A 21,913-nucleotide genomic window follows, 5' to 3' on the forward strand; every position below is an offset into this window, starting at 1 on the left:
GATGCGCCTTTAGTTGCAACTGTAAGTTCTATTTCTCCCGATTGTTTGTGTACTTTGCCAACAAGCTGTACGCTCGTGCAGAAAGTATTCGTCTCAAGGCAGCGTGAAACATTTTCAGGATGGGGCTCCTCAACAACTGGTCAAGCCGCGTCACCACGGACGGTCTAAACAGTCTCAAGTACAGACGCTTGGACATGGCCTTTAAGAAGCTCTACACTTGGATATTGGTTGACCTCCGAGAGCCTGAACGACCTTCAAGAAGAGCAGATTGAAAGGGACGTTCTATGGCTCACGCTTCCACGGTAGTCCAGCATGTACAAATAACGGCACGTGTCAGTTTTCCGTGCCAAAGTCGCATATCTTATATAGCAAGTGTGATAGAGAGCTGCAAGATGAAGTGTGACAGGAAGAAGGCAAGTGCCAGTCTTCGTCTTGTCAGTCTTCGTTTTGCGGCGCTGCATTTCATTTCTGAAGCCATGCAACACCAACTATCTAAAAACCGCCCGCTGCTGCGTATTTGAAAGGCTGTCCCCGTCTAACATGTTCCACAATACTAGGGCTTATTTAGAACAGAGTGCCACTACTCCTAAATTTACATACTTATCATTTTCGTCGGGCGATATGTCTTTATTTAGGGTGCATTCGCAGCGACCTCTGCAAACTGATGTACTCGCAGTGACCGCGGCACGAAACCAGTGAGATGAAATATTTTTAAAACTGATTTGTGTGTGTGTGTGTGTGTGTGCATGCGTGCGTGTGTGTGTGTGCGTGAGAGAGAGAGACAGAGAGAGAGATATACTCTCATCGTAATAAGCTACATCTAGTGTCATCAACATGAACGGATGCCTCAGTTTCTGCGAAGATTTGTAAGCTGATATTTTGAGTGAGCTCTTCCCACTGTGATATTCGATCATTTCTTTATTTGCCTGAGATAGTAACGAAACACTTGGTGATATATTTTACGCACACGTCATAGGAATAATAAATTTAATAAATAAACATACAAAACTCAGCAATTTTTTTTCTTGCCTTCTGCGCACCTTGAGCCTCGGATTACTCAAGTACGGTAAGGATGTTCTACCGCCTGGCACTCTATATACAAATCGGGGGCGGGGAGGGGGGGGGGTGCTGACCATGACCGCGGACTCTATGGCCAAGAACAGGAGCGCCAGACCTTACAAAGTTTAATTGCAATGGGCACAAGAAGTGGATCGTAGTTTTAAGTGGCGGCAGCAGTTATGCTTTGCAGGCCAACAGCAACAAAATTTTGGTGCGTGCAAGAAGTCCCGTTAAAATTAATGTAAACATACAGGAGCCTTCACGCGAAAGTTGACGTTTTAAACACAAGCGGAAGCATTGCAAGAAGCTGACAATAGTCGTTTTTGATACTGAAACTGAGAAAAATAAAATTTTCTTTGCTGTCATCCCTGTAGCTCTGCAACGGCGATCTTTACTGCCATTACTGCCATGAGCAGTGAAGGTCGGTGTTCAGCACCGACCTTGTTTAACACCGACCTGTTTTAATGGTGTTTGGCACCAGTACCAGCATTTGTGTGGCGTCACCGTCATTGTCACCATCATCAGCATTGTCATCATCATCGTCAATCATACGAATACATTGTCACGGGTTTAAACTATTTGCACGATGTATTTACACGATGCGTATATATACAGCAGCACAGAACCCCGAGAGGCTGTTGCCACTTCGTCGTCTATATTATCGACGACTTGGTCCTTTTTTCCACCGTAACACGACCCCCGGCAGAAAAAGCACCGTCTTGGTGCTTCAGATGGGGCCGTCGGTAAGGGAATAATACGGTTAAGCCGAGAGACGTGTACGACGTCAGGTGATGTGGAACCGGGTGTCATGACGGAGGTCTCAGGGATTATCTCGTAAGGGACATTGGTTACTTGACGAAGAACACGGTAAGGGCCTTTGTAGCACGGGAGCAGTTTCTAGGAGAGCTCCACTCGGCGGCAAGGGAACCAAAGTAGCCCGCGAGAGCCTGGTGAAAAATATATGTCACGATGGCGGCAATTGTAATCCTGTCGTTGAGATTCCTGCGAAGCCAACAGACGAATACGGGCAAGCTGGCGCGCAACGTCAGCGTGGGCGATGACGTCGCGGGCATACTCGGTCCTCGGATACTGTATCAAGGGGAGGGAAGCGTACAATGGTAATAGTGGGTCACGATGGAAGAGTAAGTAAAAGGGGGAATGCCCAGCAGTATCGTGGCGTGATGAATTATAGGCGAACGTGACGTAGGGCAGCGCCACATCCCAGTCCTTGTGGTCGGGTGAAACGAATTTCGATAGCATGTCTGTAATAGTCCGATTAAGTCGCTCAGTAAGGCCGTTGGTCTGGGGATGATAGGAGGTGGTCAGTTCGTGCTTCGTAGAACATGATCGTAGGATATCGGCGATGACTTGGGAGAGGAAAGTGCGGCCGCGGTCAGTAAGGAGCTGGCGCGGGGCTCTATGTACTAAAATGATATCCCGGAGTAGGAAATCTGCGACGTCGGATGCTCAGCCCGCGGGAAGTGCCCGAGTGAATCAGTAGCCAAAGCGATCCACCTGTCGCCGGAGCTGGACTCGGGGAAATGGCCAAGGAGATCCAAACCCACGCGAAAGAACGGCTCAGGTAGAATGTCGATCACCTGTAAGTGCCCGGCAAGAAACGTTGCTGGCTTTTTGCGATGTTGACAGGGCTTGCAAGCAGTTACATAGCGCCGTACGGAGCGTGCGAGGCCGGGCCAGTAGAAGCGGCGGCGCACGCGGTCGTAAGTGCGAGCAAAGCCAAGGTGTCCGGCAGTTGGGGCGTCATGAAGCTCCTGAAGTACGGTTGAGCGGTGAAGCTGGGGCGGACTTGGCTGACGAGGTTGAGGCGAGGGCGAGCGAGCATAGCGGCGAGTCGACGTAGTAGCGTCGGAAGCGTCATAGAAGCGACGAGGTGAGGAACTTCGGGGCGAACTTGCATTCCGGAAGGTGGTTCGAGAAGGGGACGGCCAACGGCTCCGGCAGTGATGAGAAACGTGACCGATTCCGCCCCAGCTTCACCGCTCGCCGTCGCCGACCTACCAAAGACCGTCCCAGCAGGAAAACTAGGCAATGCGGCACCTCGAGGTGGTGCTGCAATGTCGCATTCGCCGCAAAATCCTCCTTTGACGATGTTTACGAGAAATAACCTTCTTGACGTCCAAGTTGATGGCACACCCGTCACAGCACTCATAGATACCGGAGCACATGACTAGACGCCTACGCCGCCATTCAAAGAAAATTGTTACGCCTGCCATTATTCGGTTCGTACGAATCGCCGACGCTAGCACGGTGACCGTGGTCGGAATGTGTACTGCACGTGTATTTCCGGCCGCCATACTGTCGTTCTTTTCACCGTGCTTGACCAATGCCCCCATGACCTCAGGCCTAGACTTTCTCTCCGCCAATTCAGCGCTCATCGATTGTTCCGCAAGTACTGTGCGTCTTGACCTGCCTCTGCTGGACGTACCTCCGAGACCACACGAAATTCGCCTAAGACCGACTGATTTTGTTCACGTTCCACCGCAGGTCTTCATATAATCGAAATGTCGCCTTCTACGCCAATACCCGATGGTGATTGCATCGTCGCTCCCATAACTGCCATCGTTCTCACCCTCAACGTTACCGTTCCGCATACAATAGTGAGGGCCACAGACAATCGCACGTATCTCCCTCTGGTGAATTTCGGGCTCGCTAAGCAAATTCTGCCCAAAGATACCACCCTGGCTACAATCACTCATTTCGAAGTTGGTTGCGGTGAGACCTTCGCCGTCTAGGCTGCCTGTGAGCCTTTCCGGTCTGCTAAATTTACTGACAACAACATTAGGAAAATGATCACCGCGGATCCTACTCCTGCAGAGACTGAACAGCTCTGTAGTCTATTGCTTTCCTACAAGGATATATTCGATCTGACCAACCGACCCTTAGGCCAGACGTCACTTGTCAAACATCGTATACATACATGCGACAATCCACCCATCCATCGGCGACCCTACCGAGTGTCAGCTTCGGAGCGTCACGTCATCAAAACGGTTGACAAGATGCTAGCGAAAGACATCATTGAGCCATCTTCAAGTCCCTGGGCATCCCTTGTCGTGCTGGTCAAAAAAAAAGCACCGTTATTGGAGATTCTGCGTCGATTAACGCATAACGAAAAAAGATGTCTACCCCGCAGCTCCACCAAAATGTCACGGGTATAAACTATTTACACGATGTATTCACACGATGCGTATATATACAGCAGCACAGAACCCTGAGAGACTGTTGCCACTTCGTCGTCTTTACCGTCGACGACCTGGTCCTCTTTTCCACCGTACCAATATGTACATTTAACGACGAGGGCATCTACTTGATAATTAACATGCTTCAGAATAAGCTAAAGAACCCTGTCCCGGGATCCCCAGCTACCGCTGTGTTGCTTCAGTTGGTGCCCGCCCTATACTGACAAATCTATTGCTATAGGAAGTACATGGTCACTCCAGGCACATTTTTGTCATCGCCGTCGCCGGGATGTCACGTATGAAGTTCAAGGGCGATAACACCGTCGCCGCGCGTCGTATGCTGTATGTGCGAGTGAATGCACACGAGACAAGCGGACGATGGCGGCTCAGCCTGGTGTGCGCGAAGAGAGAAACCGTATAGCAAACCCACTGTACTCCGTCGTGAGAAAGGCTATGGCGAGATGGGAGGAAACGAGGAGGGGGGGCGTTGTGCTCTGGCAGCAACTGCGAATTCCGCGACCAGGAGCAAGGGGCACTGATGATCGCGGCTCCTTCTCGCGGGTAATATGTGGAAGCACTTGAGCCCTTCACGTTGGAATATTATGATTCAAATAAACTTCTTGTTTTCTCTCAGGCATGACAAAGTTATTGAAGGATGGCTAACAATAACCTTGCTAAACAGTGAATTATCCTTTTTTGAAAACTCGTTTCCCATGTCCCTATAACAAAGACGCCTTTCTTGTGATTTTTTTATTGCTAAGCACGCTGCACTGTAGCTTTTGGGGATTTGTCTGGTGTGACGCGTGTTAAAAATGTTATTTTCCACTGGAAAAAACATTGCTTTGAAGTCGGAGCCTGCATGGTCGTCTTGTATTTCTTTAATCTCACCTGCGCTATTACGCAAACCAACTTCTTGTCCTTGTTTTGCCTGAGCTGTAAAGATGCATTCGTCATTATTATAATAAGTGCATGCATATGGAGAACACATTGACTTAGATGACTAGTACGTATTTCTAAAGCATCATGCATTTATGATGATACATAGGGATAATTCCAACGCTTCTTACACCATATAATTGTTGTCTAACCTGCAAGCTCTCTTCTACGAGGCTGAGGTCATTTGCCGGCAAGGTTCCAAGAAACCTATGCAGGCGGCTGTAATGAGGCCAGCACACGGGTGCTGACCCAGGGGCCGTCTTGCCCTTCTGTCTGAAAAAAAAGAGGCGGATCAAGAAAGCACAGATGTGATATACCAAACACAGCCCTTAATACAAAAGTTCTTGCAGATATTTTTTTTAATACCCGGTATAAAAATGGACGAGTTGACAGCTACAAAAAAAAACGTGGTCTTTACATATTGCTTGCGAACAATTTTTTTTACCATTTCATTACTATTATTGCTGACCTTCCCTGCACTCTACAATTAAAACTGAAGCTTTCAAACAGAGTGCATAACAATAGATCTACCCTTCACGTGTTTTACGTTACAAGGGTCAGCAACTGATAAGGTTGAGCGTCCAGAGCATTTATCCACAACCTACGTTCCTGAAAAGTTCATCGCAAAGTTTGATTCATACGATGTTTGTGTGCGAGGCGATGAAAAATTAGTAGGGTAGAAACTTTAGCCGGTTGGCGTAGCATACTTGAAATTTTGGATTACCAGCGCTTTGGCGGGATACACAGAGAAGAATGAGAAGGACGGCGCAATGTGTGTATTGTTATTCTTTGTGTATGTAGTCTAAGCGCTAGTCTTCCTGAACTTGACTGCGAAATTTAAATGCTAGGTGTGTAACCTGTGGCGGTAATGTGATACGGTTGTAGTGACAACACAACCTCATCAGCCCGGCAACCTATAAGTAGACTGCCAGAGTACTGTAGTATTTTCTGTAATGTGCATTCGAAACACGCCTTGTCGATAACCCGACAATGTGACCACTGCGGCGTGTAGTCAGCATATCGCTAACTCTACGATGCCTACCGTTGCACGAGGACTGTTGCGCCAAGGCGTACAGCTCATACCAAAGTCTAGCGCCAGAACCATCCGTTCACGTGCGAATTATTGCCGTACTTGCACTGTTGCTCTAAATTTTCTACCTTGTGCCGTATCTGCTTTCACGTCACAAAGGTCCCGCCGGCCACCTAGTTGAAACGCTCCGTCATTGAGTCATAAACGTGAGCATATGCTTATGAGCGCGTAGTTGTGGTAAATAGTCCTCCAAGATATTTATCACTAGGTCCGTCATGGAGCTTGTCCTCACGAAACACTTCGCAGCATCGGCAGCTGCGGGTGGCACGTTTTCATCCATGGAGGCTGCCATCTGTCCAACTCGCTGTCTTTGATCAGGGTCTGACTGTGAAATGTGACCCTCTACCTCCGCTGAGGCCAACGATTGTTAAGATGTCTATGACAGTTGGAGTTGCTGTGTAAACTCGGCTAAAGTACCACTGACATTAACTGCCATCCGCTCAATGGCAGTTGAGAGTGCCCGTACAAAGAGTGTATAAAGGCTTTCGCCATAAAAATAAGTTAAATAGCACATTTAGCGTAAAACCTCTGGCATTGCTCGTGGGGGGTGCGCCTGCGCACGAAGCGTAATTCAATATGTATTTTGCGTCAGAACACCCGGCACGATGCTATCTTTCTGGATTTTAATGAGGTATCAATTGCATGGACACTACCGCCAGATTTTCGGAGTCTACAGCAAGCTGTAGGGGCGGCCGTGAGGCTCCACATATATTTAGGTATATGTATATTATATGTTCCCATGCATGGCGTAGATACTATGTTACTCAAGCGCCAAAGCTGCTCAGACCACATCTTGAATGAATAAATTCTTTGGTTTTACGTATAAAACCACCATTTTATGATGAGGCGTGCCGTAGTGGGGGACTGTTGATTAATTTTGACCACCTGAGGATCTTTACAGTGCCGCCAGTGCACGGGGCACGGGCGTTTTTGCGTTTCGCCTCCATCGAAATGCAGCCGCCGCTGCAGAGATTTGATCACACGGCCTCGTGCTTCGCAGCGCAACGCCAAAGGCGCTAACGAGATCTTACGTTCTTGACTGAACTACTTCTCGGTATTTTTGAGAATGACAACCCGCAAATGTCCAAGCCAATGACATCCACAGCGCATAAGCTTTATACTAAATCTTCCCTGCCAATCAAACGGGGTGCCCCAACTATTTTCAATAGATGAAGCGCCAAAAGTGACGGCACACAAGAAGAAATACAGACAGGACAAGGCGCCAGGAAGACAGGAAGCGCCTTGTCCTATCTGTATTTCTTCTTGTGGGCCGCCACTTTTGGCGCTTCATCTATTGAAAGCTATGCACCAACTAGCCCTACAACGTGTTTTACTGCCCCAACTATCACGCGCAAGGCTTTGAAAATAGGCAAATACCACGTAGCTGGATAGAAACGAGGTAATGTTGTTTTCCGTCGCTTGTAGTTACATTATCTTTGCATTCCACGTAATTAAATAATTAGTCGTAATTATTCAATCAGGTTCCCAATTAATAGAATTGGATGGAAAGTGTCAGCGACAAAATTGTAAAGTAACATAAGAACCTCCCCATACAGCTTTCTTTTGCTCAATACGTGCCTCATAAAGGTACTTTTTCAAGCGGAAAGAAGACAGCGAATACACGCAAGACTGCCGCTCGCCTGGACGTAGGTGCACTTTGCGTATATTCTGTCATATATAAAAAAATTAAGCACCATGGCTAGCACTTGACGTGTCCAAGCCATATGCTTCTAGCCATGGTGAACACAATTGCTTAGAAAAAGTGTCAGAATTACGAAGGCATTGCCCGGGAGGATTCAGGGCAGCCTAAACCATGGAATGGGGTGGGCGGTTCACCAGTACATAGAGTGAACGTAAGGGGGGGGGGGGGTCGAAAACAGTCAATGTTGTAAGCGCGGAAGTTGCCCCCATGCTTCGGAAGAGCTCATGGGACACTCGTGTTGATAGCACATATGAACGACCTTGTAGCGTAATCAGCATCACAAATGGAGCGCGCCAAAACCTATCCTTCACAGATTTCTTACGCACATTTTCAAGCGCGCTCGTTCGCTGGTTCAAATCTGGCTCCACATTGATAGCAAGCTGCGTCTTGCAACCCGCAAAGGGGGCGTGCAATTTAATATGTACATAAAGATTAACTACAAAATAAAATGTATGCTGTTATAAAACATAGCTGTGCATTAAAATTGTTTTAAAGGGAAAACATATATGCATGTGAAAAGATTAGACAACCTTATTCAAGCCCAGCGTCGGCAGCGCAGGTGGCGCCACATGCAATGGTGCCAACAGCACCGCTTCGCGGTCTTTTTGCCGATTTCGAAACTTTCGGCAGCGGTGGCGGCGGTTTGTTCGTGCCGTTCGCTTGGTTAAAGGGACACTGAAGCGAAATAAAAAATCAGCTTAGACTAATGAAGCGTTGTTTGAGAACCCTGCAGGCAGTCATTTAAAAAAAATAGTTTGATTATTAGATGACAAAATGACGGTACAAGTATCAGTATTTTAATTTCGCGCCGAAACCCCAGCGCCGGTACGTCACCGTGGCGTCAGGGATTCCAAAGTATGTTTTCGAATTTGGGCCGCGTTGGCTGAATAAAGGTTCCCGAAACTTGCCATGTTTAATATTTGGTTCCTTTAGAACACGTTGTAGTCAATCTGTACCGCTATATGTAATTAGTAGGCCCTAGAAGATGCCCTAGAATTCCAAGACGTCACAGCCCCCAGGTGCGGGAACTTAAGTAGGCGTCGCCACCCATTTTTCGTTCTTGCGCTTTTTCTGGCTTGCCAAACGTTTTATCGTTATAAGAGTGGTGGTTTTGGTGTTATGGAACGGTAATTTACTGATGCAGAAGAAGTACTTTAGTGTCCCTTTAAAGGATAGTGTTCGAGTGGAGAATCTCGGATCGTGTTTTGCCTGAACGGCAGCGACAACACCGCTTTGCTTCAGCTAGGTAAGCAATTTCATTACATGATTGAAGGATTCCCGATTTAGTGGAAATCATGTTGCACGATTTGAACGACATGAACGTCAGGGAACCTTTCGGATTGTCGCAGTCATGCGACTATCTACGATGTTTGTTAGCAGCATTTTGCAACTTGAATGTGGTACTGCCTTTGAGGCTAGGACGGAAGCTGCGTAATCCGTTACCGACTCGATAAGCGGTTGCGATATATTTAGCGATACCTTACAGGCCCTTATACTCATTATGTGGGGAGGGAGAGTACAATAAAAGATTATAACAAACAATTAACAATATAACAAACAACAACATAACAACAATAACAAACAATAATTAGAATATGTATGTGAATACACATACCAAAAACGCAGGATAAGATGCCCTAATGTAAAGTATTATAGAGTTACAATATGTACAAGGAGCAAACCCAACGCTTTTAAACGCGACCGCTCATTCAAGAACAAATTTCACACAGTAAAAGATAATCAGTATAACTGCAGAGCGAGCGGGACATAATTATGCTATGTCAATGCAGCGTGCAACGTATGTTTGCACATCAATAATGGAAAAGGCAATGAGAAAAGTAATAGCTTTTGTAGATTTTGAAAAAAAATGCATTTTTAGAAGAAGCCGGAAGCTATTTTCGTTACTGTCATAAGCTATCTGCTATGAAGGTCGTTCCAAAGGTGAGCGCCTCTTGGAAGAGCAGAGTTGTTAAACTCGTTATTCTTTACGCAGGTGCGCATGAAGTTGAACCGATTGTACAACCGTTGTGACCTGTAATGAGGAGCTTCAAGAGACAGAACTGATGGCGCTTTATTATGGACGTATTTATGAAATAATGATAAAAGGGCTATATCACAACGATCATGCGAGGGCTGTAGCGAGAGGTCGATTTTAATTTGTGTGGTGATTTTGTTATAGTCATAACAATATGAAATTAAGCGCGCAGTCCTATTCTGATGGGGAGACCAAACGAATACAACATATTCACGTTGAGGTCGAACAAATGTTAGGCAAGCTAGTTTACGAATATTTTCAGTAGAATTATGTAACTTGCGGTGTATGTACCCTAATGATCTCGAAGAATTGGTGCCTATGAATACAATGAGCGTTGACAACGAAAGAGTCGAAGTTAGGTTAACACCAAGATATTTATATTGAGTATCATGTAAAATTGTCATGTTATGTATGTGAGAAAAGAACGTACAATTAGTATGCTTGCGACTAAAAGAGATAATTTTACACATTCAAACATTAAGCTTCATTAACCAACTGTTACGCAAAAGAGAAATAAGGTCTAGACCTTTTTGGAGGATTTTACGATCATCGGCACCTGTAATGGAACGATAAAGAATGCAGTCGTCTGCAAAAATGCACCCGTGCGAAGAAATATTACTGGGTAAGTCATTAAATGTGTATTAGAAATAGTAACGGCCCAAGAAAGCTGCCTAAAAATTAAATTATGGGGTTTCACGTGCCAAAAACCACTTTTTTTCATTATTAGGCACGCCGTAGTGAAGGACTCCAGAAATTTCGACCACCTGGGGTTCTTTTACGTGCACCTAAATCTGAGTACACGGGTGTTTTCGCATTTATACCCCCTCGAAGAACGATTCCTCGTGCTACACCTAAAGCAATTTGTGAAGGAATAGAGGAAAATGATTAACTGCTGTGAATTGCGGACGACTAGACAGGAAACTGCGAATCCATGTCAGTATAAGAGAATATAATTTAATAGGAGGTAATTTCAGGATTAAATGGCAATCTCCTACGAGGTCGAAAGCTTTTGAAAAATCCAGAAAAGCACAATCGGTTTGTGGATCCTCGTTCATAGCAGTATGTAAATCAGTTGTTCGAATAAGCATAGGTTTTTACTATTGCGTAGGTTTATACTATAAGTTTATTCCATTCTACCAAGTTTCTCTGCATCTTCTGCACCTATTACCAGTGCACTACATCTATGCCTTTGATTCACCGAGGCACAGCGGTGGCCCCTGCACAACCCCCCCCCCCCCTCCCCGTGCACGTGTCCAAAGGGTGCAAGGTAAGGTGCCGCGGCGCTGTAGCGGACCCTTCAACCTTGAGGTGAGTAGGCGCACCTCCACTGGCACCACCTGGACCATTTCTTTGTGGTGCTGTGCACTGAATCCTACAAACATTATATTCATCGCTATGCACCTTATTAAGATATGATCGCGTAAATAACACTCGCAAGCTGCGACTACAGATGAATAATAAGCGCAAGCACAAAAATATCGCATAAAAGTCGCCTCAGCACTGTTCGTTGACTTTCCTTCCAAATCGGGAAATAACGGTTAATGGGCCCCCATTTAGCTCATGGAAGTGTGTCCACTCCACTATTACGCATGAAGGCAATGAAAATAATATAAACGGCAGGCAGCAAGATGTAACGGCTGCCTGCTGCTGAGGCCTCTTTTGTACAGTGATGCGTCTAAAAAGCAGTAGCTTATGATACTGTTTCAAGAGACGCCGAACGGAGTGAAACAAAATCATCAGCAGCTCATAAGTATACATACGCAGCATATATGAAAATCGAACTTTTAAAATGGTTCAAAATTCTGACGGGCTGTGGATGCTATTTTGAGTGCAAAGAAATTATCATTTTTACACATTAGCGAAATGAAATTGTTAATTTCAAGGTTAAGAAACTTAGTAGTGTGCAACTCCATTAACTGCTTCTCTGTGAAATGTCAAAAATCCTATCTGCAAATCCTGCTGAACGTTAAGTTACTCTTGCGTGTAGTGTTCTGGTTGAATACATATAGCTTATTAAAAAAAGCATTTAAGATACCCTAACCGTCAGTTGGCCTTCATTCTATTTTTTTCTGAATGGTTCATTGCTTCACTAACCCGTGTGACGGTCAAGACAGTTATGTCACTTGCAGTATTGCCAGAGAGTAGTGCAAAGTCAATGTAGTGTGCTTTGTTCCGAGCATATGAATCTTCTTTTTTTCGGAGCACCTGTCCTCACGTGGAGATCACATTTAAAACTCTGTCTAAGCTATCACTGCTCTTATTAAATTCCATTTTCCTCATTGCAAGAGGAAAGCACTAAATGAAGCAATTCGTAGCTGTCATTTATTGTGACCTTAAACTAATATACGGCTAATTTGGCTGCAGATAGATAGCAATGACAATTTCCGATAAGGAAGAAGGCTAAAAAAGGTGAATTTTGTTCGTCGAATAGCGAGCTATCATATTTTAACTGTTTCCTTGACATAATCAAGTACAGCTTAAGGCTATTAATAGGCAGTGCGCTATTATTGTGCTATTATTTTGCTAATATTATGCTATTATTATTAGTTTTTTGTGCTCCCTGCATCAGCTGGTCAATGTTGGCTGAATTTCAAAGGCTGCGAGGAACGACCCAACGTTAGCTAACATGCTGTCACACTCTATCACTACAGTGGCAGACCGGCTAACAAAACTGCTGCTTGGGTGTCATCTGTGACTCAGAGTTAAGTGTGATGCATTTTATAACCTTAAATACATAGAATCCTTACTGCGTTTTCTGACATATATGAAAGTGAGCTATACTGGCATTTATTGGTGGCGAACCTCTTGCATATTTATTCAGTTGCCTTTAAGTATGAACTCTAGCTTGCCAAATTGCGATGTTTAAATGCTGCCTTTCTCTTTTAAAATTTACTATATACAATGTAATTCTCGCATTAGAACGCCGATGATAAATAAAGCTCTTTCTCACTGTTCGTGTTGACGAGAGAGTACTTTATTTTTTTTATATACCACAAAATTATTGTCTCGTTTTTATACTAAGAGTAGGTAGCTGTCAACTTATTAAATATGCTACGGAGACTCAAGTACCTGTTTAATATTACAGAAGTATTATTAATTAATTATCACCTTGCAGTGGAAAGCTCAAAACATCCGCGAAGTGTAATGTAGCTTTAGGCGTGAAACACAAGTCTAAAGACAAGCGCCTTGTCCTGTCGTCTTTCTTGTGTCTGTTGTTCTGCGCTAAACAAAGTATTCATGTCTTGTGTTAACTTGTGCAGAATACTAAAAACCATTGAGCCCGCCAATCCTTGTGTAAATAGCTGCACCTTTCCCTGAGGTGGTACGAAGAAGGAAGTTTCGTATCTGTGATCTCATCGACCAACTTTGTGCATGGGAGTCCCGCTTGTCAGTAGAAGACTGCAACAAGATATTTCAAGGCAAAATAAATCCTTTTCGGTAAGCAGAAATGGGGAGCCTCCAAATCAAAACATGGATCCAGGGCTCACAACGAGCAGGGAAGCCACAGTTCACTCGTAATTCGAATTGGTTACTTTCTGAAAGCACAACAAATCAATTTCGCGTGTGCTTTTGGAGAGTTGTATAGTTTTTGCAGCCATGATTAAGACCAAATACCTATTTTTGTTTAGTGAAAGGATTTCTTCAAGATAGCGTTGTGAATACATCTTTGCAGCCTATTCAATTGCAATTTTATTCCACAATTATGTCCAAGTCATAACCTGTTTTCTTTTCTGCACTGTTTGCTTTATTTGGAAATAAAGACTACTACATTTAATGATGCTCACAAAAAAAGCTAATTGGTCCCTGTACACGGTTTACAAACATTTTAATTGCCATTTTACCTGAGACAATTTTTTTGTTATTTTTTTTGTTGCTAAGGTTTCTAAGTTCGCTGTAAAGGAGTTGTATTTACTAAGCACCCACCGCATAAGTCATATCAGGGGCCGTATAACGTAAAACTATTCCAATATGTTTTTATTCCAATCTCCTGACGTCAAATTTGCGTAACCGCCGACGCAAGCATCGGGCAGTCCCCCGCAGGGTTGTCTCAACAAACCAATAAAACGCTCTCCCCGTTCATAGGAGGTCATAGGAGGCTCATAGGAGGTCATAGGAGGGCCCTTCAGCCGCTTGCATTATCGCCAGCGACGCTGAGTAATACAGCGCATTTGTAACATATCTTCCAGCGTACGGCGAAATGTGATGCCCGCACGTACGTTAGTGCTAATTTTCCACTCCTGGGTGGAAAACTATACTGGGTGGGCTCTGAGAATTTGGCACATATTTTAAGTGAATGAGAAACTTTGATGAGTTTATAGTGCAGGATATCAGTCAACGAAAAACCGCGCGATGTTAGTGATGCAGCCGAGATATGAAGACAATGTGAAAAGTATCTGAGCATAGGACAACACACAACGCGCACACCACATGCACGACATCGGTTCATCGCACACTCACAAAGTCCGCGTTGTCAGCTACAAACATTACGAGTCTCTGTGCAGTTCGCTTGATGCCTGTTTGGAATCCGCTTGTAGCTAAAGTTGGCGTTCATACCACCTATTATCACAATTGGATCGGCGTTTTGCTTTATTTATTCTACTGCCGCAAAAGTCATGCTATGACAACTGTGAAGACCGTCTTGGGATTGCCGAGAGCGACTGCGTAGATCATATCATGTGATCAACAAATGCGGAGGTATACACTATGTGTATACTAAAGTCTACAAATAGGCTCTACAGCAATCTCAGCAGTATACAATTTCAGTGGCTTATATCAAACGCCGCTCCGTATTATCCACCGGTACCTGCGCTTGGTTACAGCGTACATGGTTTGGGCTCAGATTAACGATTTTTGTCTATTGTCAATCTATAAATGGCATGTTTACCCGAAGCAATAAGAATTTTATAGTATCAGCTGTTTTCTACTTCATCTCGCGCCTTACCACAATCAGTATATGGGCTGTTCGCACAAGTTAACATGACCTTTGGTAACGTCCCTTCTATGGCCTTCGTCGGCGGTTATATAGGAAACCGTGGAGAATAATTCGAATTGCAAACATATTTAACATATGCAAATGCTACGGGGCTGGAGAGAAGCAAGGTAATGTTGTTTGCCATCGCTTGGAAAAATTCACATATTTTTTTTGCATTCCCCTGATTAGATAATAATTATTAATTAATTTCTCAATTATGTTAATCAGATGAATATTCTCAATGATAAAATTGTCGAGAAACATTAGATATTCCGATACAGCTTTCTGTTGCTCAATACGAGCTCCATAGAAGTTTGTCCGAGCATGAAGAAGCCCGCGATTACATGGAATGTGACTCGAGCGGCCGGTCGCAATATATATATATATATATATATATATATATATATATATATATATATATATATATATATATATATATATATATATATATATATATATATATATGGGGGGGTGCAGTGTACGTGGATGTGTGCAGGTGCATGTTAGTGAAGAACTAGGTAGAGTGAGAATAGACAAGAAATATACAATCTTGTCGACTCTCGTCTTCAGACAGTCTAAAGACGAAGAATGAACAACAATAAATAGACTGTATCGACTTTTTTCTATAGACCATCTGCAGACTGCGAATAGACAAAAAGAAATAGAAATCTTATCGACTGTCGTCTATAGAAAGTGTATAGACAAATAACAGAGAAAAATAAATAGAGGCTGTATCGACTTTCGTCTATAGGTATCTGTTGTGGGGAAATAGACAATAAAGAAGCAAACACTTTATCGACTTTTTTCTTTAGATCGTCTACAGACTGTGAATAAGCAAAAATAGAAATCTTATCGACTTTCGTCTATAGAAAGTCTATAGACAAATAACAAAAAATAGAGGCTGTATCGGCTTTTGTCTTTAGGTAGTCTACAGAGGGGAAGTAGACAGAAAAGAAACAAACACCATATTGACTTTTTTCTATAGACCGTCTATAGACTGCGAATAGACAAAAATAAATAGAAATCTAATCAACTTTCGTCTATAGACAATCTATAGACTTTGTATCAACAAAAGTTCAAATCTATAGAAAGGCAAAGTCGTCTGTAAAAAAGTCTATAGACTTTCTATAGACAGTCTAAAGTCATTTTTGTCAGTGAAGAGACACAAGGGGTAAATGGCTAAACCAGTTGGACCTTTGGAAGTTTCTTTGTGGGTGGCTGAGGCGCCTTACATGCTATTGGTTTATATTTTATTGAAATAAACTCCTGAGTAGCTATTTTCTGTTCTTCCGAGAGCTGCCCTTTTTTTTTCTTTTTGCGTACCCTTTTGCCACTGCATTTCTTTTTTACATACTGGTTGAATTTCTTTTGTACCTTTGTTTCATGATACGCTAAGGTTAAAGCTATCCCGACTGCCTCTTCATCGAGCACAACATTCTTGCTTCCGCAGACGCTGACACTTATCGCATCACGCTATAGTTTGGACGCGAAACCTCTCGAGCCATCCTACATGACAAAGCCTTGCACGATGCGGCGATAAACGAATGCAGCCGTACATCTGTTAAAGGTTGCGTGGAGGCGCTTGAGAAGCGGTGCGCGAGCGCGCAGTGAGTGAGTGAGTGAATAAACTTTTATTTGGTCCAGCAAAGCATCTATTTCATATTTCGCGTATTTCGCGGGATATAGTTTTTTCTTGGAACAAACCAGGCACACTTCAGCACGAAATGAATGCTTGATTAGGAAGTTACCTAAGGTGCCTTACAACTTTGTGATTGACATGTTTGTGATTGAAGCACTAATTAAAAAGTACAATAATTAAAAGCAAATAATTATTATTTCGTGATGAAGAAATAATGGCGGTAAGTACAAAGGACTGCCGCTACTGTGCAGTAGGTACAATTTCTCTAGGGCTCTGTTTGTTTTAAATCTTGGTCCAGGTTAACCGGGACACCCGAGATAGATAGATAGATAGATAGATAGATAGATAGATAGATAGATAGATAGATAGATAGATAGATAGATAGATAGATAGATAGATAGATAGATAGATAGATAGATAGATAGATAGATAGATAGATAGATAGTAACATTGACTTTAAATATAATGTTATCATACATGCCCCTAAATGTACGTTAACACCGCATTTCTCCCGTATCAAAATAAATCCTATTTCCATAGCAATTATGTGGACACTACAGGAGCGTTTCTGCCGTTGTCATCGCCGTTGCTGCAATGTTTCTTATAAAATTGAAGGGCGTTAACATCGTACGCAGGTGTCATGTCCTGTATGTGCGGGTGAAAACGTGCAAAGATGAGCCGACGATACTCAATCTGGCGCGCGCAAGGGAGGTAAGTAGGGACGAAGCGCACGCCTTGCATCGCATGCAAGGCAACGGGAGAGGGGAGAGAGGGTGGGTGTTCTCTCCCGGCAGCTGCAGCGTATGGCGCGGCCGCGCGGGCACCTATCTTGAAAGCAATCTGCGACGGAGACATTCTATATATAGTCGTCTAGGCGCACCGAGGGCCGATAGCTTCGTGTGCACTCTGTTCTTGCCGCTTCGTTCGCATTGAAGCTAGAGGCAGCGCGAAGGTCGATTCGCTTGCTTCTGCTGCCGCGCTTTCTCATTCCAGCATTTTGACTGCGAGTTTCGGCGACCATCGAGTGAAATGTCTTCGGGTTTCCTTGTGGACACCATGCTAGGTAATTGTGTTAGTAAATAAATGTCTACAACGTTACACGGCCGATAAAGCTAATATCCTTACTTCGTATAGCTGTGTACTAATTTGCTATGGCAATCGGCTCTTGCCTTTTTAGGTGAAAGCGCAGTAAAGTTTGTTCGGTCTGCTTGAAGCTTGTTAAGTCTCTTAAGGTGACAATCAGCGTTAATAAAGAAGGATGCACGTTGGAGGTAACAAAATATTGGAGATATATTGCAATGAAAATATTTACACAGTCCAATGCAGAGTTTGCAGAAGAACACTGATGAAAAACACCTAGGTAAACAGCGCCGTACTCTTGCATTTTTCCTGAGTTGGAGTCTAGGACAACTGTTATTACATACGACCAACCGAGTGTCAGTCACTGTTTAACCACAAAGTGGTTACAGCCCAGGCTAGCGTTCCATCGTACGGAGTCTTATTGATCTATAAGTTTAGTGATTACACTCAAAACTCAAAGGAATGCGTTCCTGGCAGTCTTTAAATCCACTTCAGTAAACAATATAAAGGGGAAGTGGCAATTGCTCGCCCGCTTCAACATTCCCCTACAGAATGTGGTTACTACTGCGTTTAAACCACCTACTGGGTTGTGCCTAATCTCCTTAACAGAGTGGTTACACTTTAGAAAAGCGTTCGAGACGCTTTCCGATGATCGCTCTGTCTCTCTCCTATTCCCACGCTCTTAGCGATTCCACGCTGCATGGGTGCCGCTGATTTCTGTCGTCACGTTCCTCCGTAATGTGTCCGCACACCCGCTCTCATCGAACACCATCAATTAACACGCGCACAGGGAATTAACAAGCATTCGCTCAAAGAAGCGCTAGCCTATGTCAAATCCTACGCTGCTACTATGCTGGCCTGTATGAGCATCTGACATTGTTTTCGGGGAATTATCGGCACCATCTCCGTGGAGGTCATAGATCGCGTAAAAGGTGCTTGCCATTGTGTGTCCTTTGTCGTAAGCGTTCAGACCTGACAAAACGTGGTGCGACGTCAGCTCTCCCTGACGTTTGGTGACAATGTGAATGCTCCCGCATTCATGGGTAGGGATCCAAAGGGACCCGACATTCGAACGATTTGCGCGCAGTCAATTGCCGTGCAGAGGCAGAGCTGAGAAATTGCTTGTATACTTAAGCGTCACACCCCCTATTCGGCATGCTTGAGAAATGAGCAGCTTAACACGTTCCTCCTAAAGAGTACACCTAGCTGACTTTCGCTCATTGATACAATAAAGCACTGCCACGATTTCATCATAGAAATTTTAATTACACAATGGCCTAAGTACGTCAACAACAGGCATGAAACGAGCCCGTGCAGAGGGAGAGCAGGGAAATTGCTTGAAAAGTTAGTGCGTCACGCCGCATATTCTGCATAAGAACGGCAGATTGGGCCATGTCGGTGGCTCAAAAACAGCGCTAACGACAAAGGACACCGAAAACCGGATGGGACACAGCTGTGTGTGTCCCATCCTCTTTTCTGTCTTGGGTCGTTATTGCTGTTTTTAAACCCTACTGGTATTCAGCATGTTTTATCGATAAGCGGCTTGAGTGCCAACATATTTTTGCTGCAGAGTAATGCGACGGTGTACTAGAATTCCCTTGCATTGCAGGTGTCCTCGCACCGCACCGGCGCAGAAAGGGCGCGTAAAGGGATCCGCCATCTGTTTAACTCTCGCTGCGTCTGCTGTGAAAAGGTCGTTGTGCTACGCCATAGCCTGCCGTATACGTCAGTCGCCTTCCTTTGCTAAGACAAGCACAGAGGCTCTCTGCCGTCCTCCGGCTGTTTTCTCTGCTGACGTTCGTAAGTATCTTTCTCCGCATACATTATGTCTTCGGATTTTGCAGTTTACCGAGTGAAATCTTGTGTCTGCATGATCGCCTTGCTTCTTTGGAAATGTTCCTGAAGTCGCGCAGTTGAAATTAAAGCCGATATGCAAGTTCAATGATGAAAATACACGAACAATTTGGTTTATGTGTATATGTCGTAAGGCGTTTTCTAAAGCATGGCGGCCACTACGCGCTTCGGGCTCCGCAATTATTTCCGACGCATGCAGTCCGCTAAGGAACAGCTTTCAATATTGTTAATCACTGGCAACGATCACTGGAAGGTGGATTTGGAGATCACCTAGGGTCTCTATAACTATTTGCCACATTGTCATTGGAAGAACCACGTGGCATCGTATGAACAAAATAAAACAACAAAGAGAATAGAGTTCAACGGTGTCCAAGTGGATAATCTTAAAACAGTACAGAAAAAAGATATTGTTGTGACAGGCCGTTTACCACGTGACATCAGTCGATCACGGAGAACGTGATAATGGTGAACGTGCTGACGACCTCGTCAAAACTGTCCTCTGTGATGATTAGTGACCACCAGGGGGGTTCCGCGATAGAACAAACTGCCAAGACGAGTTCAACTAGGAGCGGCATTGCCAGGAGGGAACGTTCCTTCACTTCACGTGTCGTTCGCCCAAACTGCCACGTCCGTGCTGGAGAAAGGGTCAGTGTGTGTTCCCCCTCCCGACGTCCGCTTTTGTTCAAAGTGATGTGCGTAGCTCTCTTCAGAGCGAAAGGTCTACCAACCTCTGGATTGGTGGGACATGACGTCACCCGTGTCTCCTAACACCGAATTTGGGGAAGGCGACTGAAAAGTGACAACGCAGTCGTGAAGAAGTGAGACCGACGCTTGGAGAGATCGGAAGCTGGAACTTGATTACGAACTTCTTGATTTTCTGTACTTGCAAAACTTGAACATGATATAATATGAACGTGTGTGTTCAAATGACTTCAATATCGGGTCCAGCCGCATGTTCCCTTACTCTCCATGTTGAATGGATACCACAAAACTTCGCACTCCCGGTCGCAACATTGGACGGCAGCGGTGAGATAACCTGCGCGGCGCTTCGACTTCGGCGTGGTGAGTGCACGACCTTTTTCCTTGAGAGTCGACAGGCTTAACGTGGTTCGTCCTGATCACAAGGGTGTGAGACGCCTTGTTGAAAGATACTTTTTTTATACACTAAAAGTCTTGAGAAACTTGTCAGAAAAAGAAAGCTAGCCATGGACTGCAAAACGTTGCGCGGACCAGACCTAAACACGAGATTCGGGGAATATTAGAGTGTGGGAAGCAGTTAATGAAGGCGGAAGTCATCGATGTAATAGAGGCAAGTGGCAGAGATGACCGGGAGAGCGTGGAAGCTTGAGAAGATATCCAGGGCCAGACGGAACGCGAGCAAGAGGTAATAAGCTGGGACAAAGAGTACCACAGAAGGGAAGGGCAGGATGAACGCATAAGGCGAGACAAAGAGTACAAAACGGAAATGAAAGAAATTCTAAGGGAAATCTAGCAGCTCAGGATTCAACGGGCGCGGTTTAGCCTGCACAATTTCAGGGACGACGAAAGCATTGAATGTTTTCTGTCCTTCTTCGAGCAGGTATGCGCAGAGATAAAGCTCGATAGTGAAGTTTGACCTCTTTTACCCCTGTCACACGGGAAGATCTAATGTCATTCGAATCGAATGGTATTCGCATATAATCCCTCTTCGGGCCTTACACTGGAAAATTTAATGTCATTCGCATGGAATGACATTTGCCGTCAAATGAGTTAAGAAAACTCATTCATATTCAATTTGAAACCGAATGTATACTCTTGGCCCCAGATAGACAACAGCGACACGCAACGTGAAAAATTAATGCGTGCATCAGCAAAGTCAGAAGATATTTTTAGACTTATAAAAAGGAATAATTATGTTTACCGAGATGATATTTTCATCAAGGCCTGTGCTCAAGCGCTATTACTCTTTGCATCAGGAGTCTGTTGCGGCGGTCGGCCATATTGGATGTGTTGATCGAAGTGCTTTTAGTTGTGAATAATTGGCGTCAAAATTTTTCGTCCGTTTTAAAAGTACTCGCAAAACTTCTTAAACGCGTTTAATAATCACACAATTTCTTTCAATTTCACAAATTTCGTTCCAGATCGTCATTGCTTTCATTTGCGAATGCCATTATTTTTTACTGTGTAGCACCGCAAGAGACCGAATGGCATTCGATGCATTGAATGCCATTCTCTTCGAATGACATTAAATCTTCCCGTGTGACATGGGTATTAGTTTGTTGGGGGTATTTCCCTCTAACGAGTCATGTTGCTTGGCTCGCCTCGCCGATGAAGCGTTCAAGAATTACGATAAAGCTAAGAGTGCATTAC

General features: G+C 44.3%; 2 protein-coding genes across 12 annotated transcripts in view; both read left to right on the forward strand.

Annotated features, from left to right (window-relative positions):
• Window positions 1-1,016, forward strand: part of LOC135918587 (beta-1,4-N-acetylgalactosaminyltransferase bre-4-like) — a 74,385-nt gene extending 73,369 nt beyond the window's left edge. For 8 of the 9 annotated variants that reach the window (XM_065452217.1, XM_070533999.1, XM_065452207.1 and 5 more), the window contains one exon: window positions 119-1,016. In XM_065452217.1, the coding sequence (XP_065308289.1) occupies window positions 119-272 (154 nt within the window). In that variant the 3' untranslated portion in view covers window positions 273-1,016. The remainder of the gene's footprint in view (window positions 1-118) is intronic. The other variant, XM_070534001.1, reaches the window with a different exon arrangement.
• Window positions 1,017-19,386: 18,370 nt separating this feature from the next.
• Window positions 19,387-21,913, forward strand: part of LOC135918623 (beta-1,4-N-acetylgalactosaminyltransferase bre-4-like) — a 31,055-nt gene continuing 28,528 nt past the window's right edge. Inside the window, exon 1 of one of the 3 annotated variants that reach the window (XM_065452246.2) lies at window positions 19,387-19,510. The gene's annotated coding sequence lies outside the window, so the exon portion shown is untranslated. The remainder of the gene's footprint in view (window positions 19,511-21,913) is intronic. The other 2 variants (XM_065452264.2, XM_065452255.2) reach the window with 2 other exon arrangements.

This window comes from Dermacentor albipictus, chromosome 2 (assembly GCF_038994185.2).
Source record: "Dermacentor albipictus isolate Rhodes 1998 colony chromosome 2, USDA_Dalb.pri_finalv2, whole genome shotgun sequence".
Lineage (NCBI taxonomy): Eukaryota > Metazoa > Arthropoda > Arachnida > Ixodida > Ixodidae > Dermacentor > Dermacentor albipictus.